Here is a 2,475-nt window from a genome sequence, read left to right on the forward strand (position 1 = left end):
GGCCTTGGGAACGCTGGTGCAGACACTGTCTGCCCTGTCCCTCCCGCCACGCCCTCCACCTCTGCAGCACCCACCGGAAGGTCTCTGTGGCCCTGCCTGTGGCCTCCAAAGGCTCGGATACAGGCCCCGCCCAGCTGCATCAGGATGCAGGGCGGGGAGGATGCTGACTCCCACCCCTGCCCTGCCGGCCCAGCCCTGGGCAAAGAGCCCCGGAGCCCCCAGGCTTCACACAGCTGGCGTGTGAACTGAACGTGGCTCAAGGGCCTGGAGGCCATGTGAAAGCCTGACCGCCAACCCCAATATTGGATGCGGAGGCCACACAAGTGTCCCACTCAAGCATTTATTTCGGTGACAGCTGCAGAGACTGCCCAGGGGTGGGCACAGGCTGCGTGCAGAGCTGACAGCAGCGAGAGCAGACGTCAGACCAGGGGCCCCAGGCCCGTGGCCACGGCTGGAAACTAGGCAGGCTGCAGCCCAGATGGCGTCCCTCGGGGTGTGGAATGTGGCCTCTGGCCACTGCTTCTCAGCAGGGGCTCTGCTGGGCAGAGAGGGGCAGCCGCACACCCGGCCATGGCAGCAGACTTGGAAATGCGGGGTCCAGTGAGTGGGGTCCCCATGACAGCTCAGGCTCACACTCAGGGACCACCGCGGGGGGGGGGGGCTGGCGGCCCCCTCTTCCCGGGGTGGTCTTACGAGGCGCACTGAAGTTTGCTCATTAAGCTGTGAAAGGAAGGAAGCGCTGACCCCAAATGTCATCCCAGGACCGGGTGGAGGGTGGCTGCAGCCCAGAGGCAGGGCCCGCAGGGGCAGGAGACGGCAGCGCTCACTCCTGCAGGGGCTGCAGCTCGGGCGGCAGGTTGCATCCCGTGTAAACCCCATTCGTGATGCTGTACTCCAGCAAAGCCCCGAAACACGGATCCTGATGACACACAAAGGGGCGGGGCTCGTACCTGACAGCCATCCCGCTGCCCCCCTGGGCCCCTCTCCCTGAGCCCTGGGCCCCAGCTCACCCTGACAAGAACATGAGGATTTCCCACCACAATCAGCAAGGCTTTGGGTCTGGTGATTGCAACATTAAATCTTTTTGAGTCGGCCAAGAATCCCAAAAAATATCTATCATCTTCAAATATGTCTTCATTTGATCGCACCTAAGAAACCCAGAGATGGATAAAAATAGTGTTTAAAATTTTTCGGTGTGGAAAGAAACTCAATATATAAAAAGCATTTAAAAACGTTCAACGTCAGTATGACTCCATCTGTGGTCACAGAAGAGAAAGGCAGTGGGTGAGGAGCAGGCCTCCCGGCGTTCTGCCTACAGCCAAGGGGGCACTCCACACGCCAAGGGGTGACCTCCGGGGCGGGGCTTGAGGCAACGCTGCTTTTCCTCCTACCTGAACTCCCCAACCTGCCAGCAGTTAACACGCACTGTCCATAAAGGGAATTTTAAAGAGAAGAACAGACTTCCGAGAGCCGAGCCAACCTTCCCGGCCCGCAGGCTCCTTGCCAATCCCGCCCCTTCAACATCCCAGCCCTCCTTCTCCAACATTTAACTACTTCTTCCTGGGTTTCTGTACTTCGTTTTTTTTTTTTAAGAAGAACGCCCTACAGTTAACTGCTCAAGATGATGGTGCAAGGCCCCTCCTGCCCCCGGGAGGCCCCGCACAGCAGCCAGCCTGGCGCAGGCCCCTGGGACGGGGGTACCTACAGTTGACATGATGATAACCAGATACTCTTGCCCTTGAAACTCCTCCACGGATCCAACCTTTATATCCATCAGATCAACATTTTGCAAAAGAATTCTGATTTTCTCCACCTTTGAAGGAGATGAGATCAAAGATAAAATTTCACAAATCTGACCATTTCTTTACATATTACAGCATAAGCTGAACGTTAACCACTGAGCCCCATGGCCTTTCAACCCCTGATCTCGGCTCATCAACTCTAAGCCGCTCACGGCACAAACGCCGATCTCAGGTGGGGTGTACGGGGCCGGGCAGCACCTCCCAGGAGCAGGGCTTTGCGTCAAGAGGCGAGGACTCCCTGTGCTGAGAGTGGGGGTGGGTCCAGAGCGCCTCCTGGGGTTGGCGGGGAGAGAGCGCCATCCAGAGGATCCCACCCCCGGGGCCTGAGTGGTTATGACAGGAACCAGGCTGTGTGGCCAAAACAGGAAAGCCAGGAGGAAGAGGACGAGGGGGACGGTCCTGAAGGGGGGTCAGCTGATGAGCTGAGCAAGACTGGGGGTGTGTGAAGGTCTCCAGAGGTGCTAGTAAAGGAGAAGCAACTTGAAATGGTGAGAAGGACAAAAGCTCAGCTCCCGCCAGCACAAGGGGCTGGAGGGTGCGGGCCAGAGGTGGCTCCCTCAGCACCCAGGGGACGGGCCTTCTCACACGCAGTGACCGCATGCGCGCCGAGGTGAGATCACCACGTGTCCCCAGCCCCCGCCCCCCACCCCGTTTAGGGCACAGGCACAGCGGC

At 58.9% G+C, this 2,475-nt stretch overlaps 1 protein-coding gene across 2 annotated transcripts in view; it reads right to left on the bottom strand.

Annotated features, from left to right (window-relative positions):
• Positions 1-326: 326 nt before the first annotated feature.
• The window catches only part of MOV10L1 (Mov10 like RNA helicase 1), a 44,777-nt gene continuing 42,628 nt past the window's right edge, over positions 327-2,475 (bottom strand). For both annotated transcript variants that reach the window (XM_024737495.1, XM_024737496.1), the window contains 3 exons: positions 1,706-1,813; positions 1,011-1,148; positions 327-919 (listed from right to left, as the gene is read on the bottom strand). In XM_024737495.1, coding sequence (XP_024593263.1) covers positions 824-919; positions 1,011-1,148; positions 1,706-1,813 — 342 coding nt within the window. In that variant the 3' untranslated portion in view covers positions 327-823. The remainder of the gene's footprint in view (positions 920-1,010; positions 1,149-1,705; positions 1,814-2,475) is intronic.

The sequence above is a fragment of the Neophocaena asiaeorientalis genome, unplaced genomic scaffold (genome assembly GCF_003031525.2).
Source record: "Neophocaena asiaeorientalis asiaeorientalis breed wild unplaced genomic scaffold, Neophocaena_asiaeorientalis_V1.1 scaffold242, whole genome shotgun sequence".
NCBI classification, from domain to species: domain Eukaryota; kingdom Metazoa; phylum Chordata; class Mammalia; order Artiodactyla; family Phocoenidae; genus Neophocaena; species Neophocaena asiaeorientalis.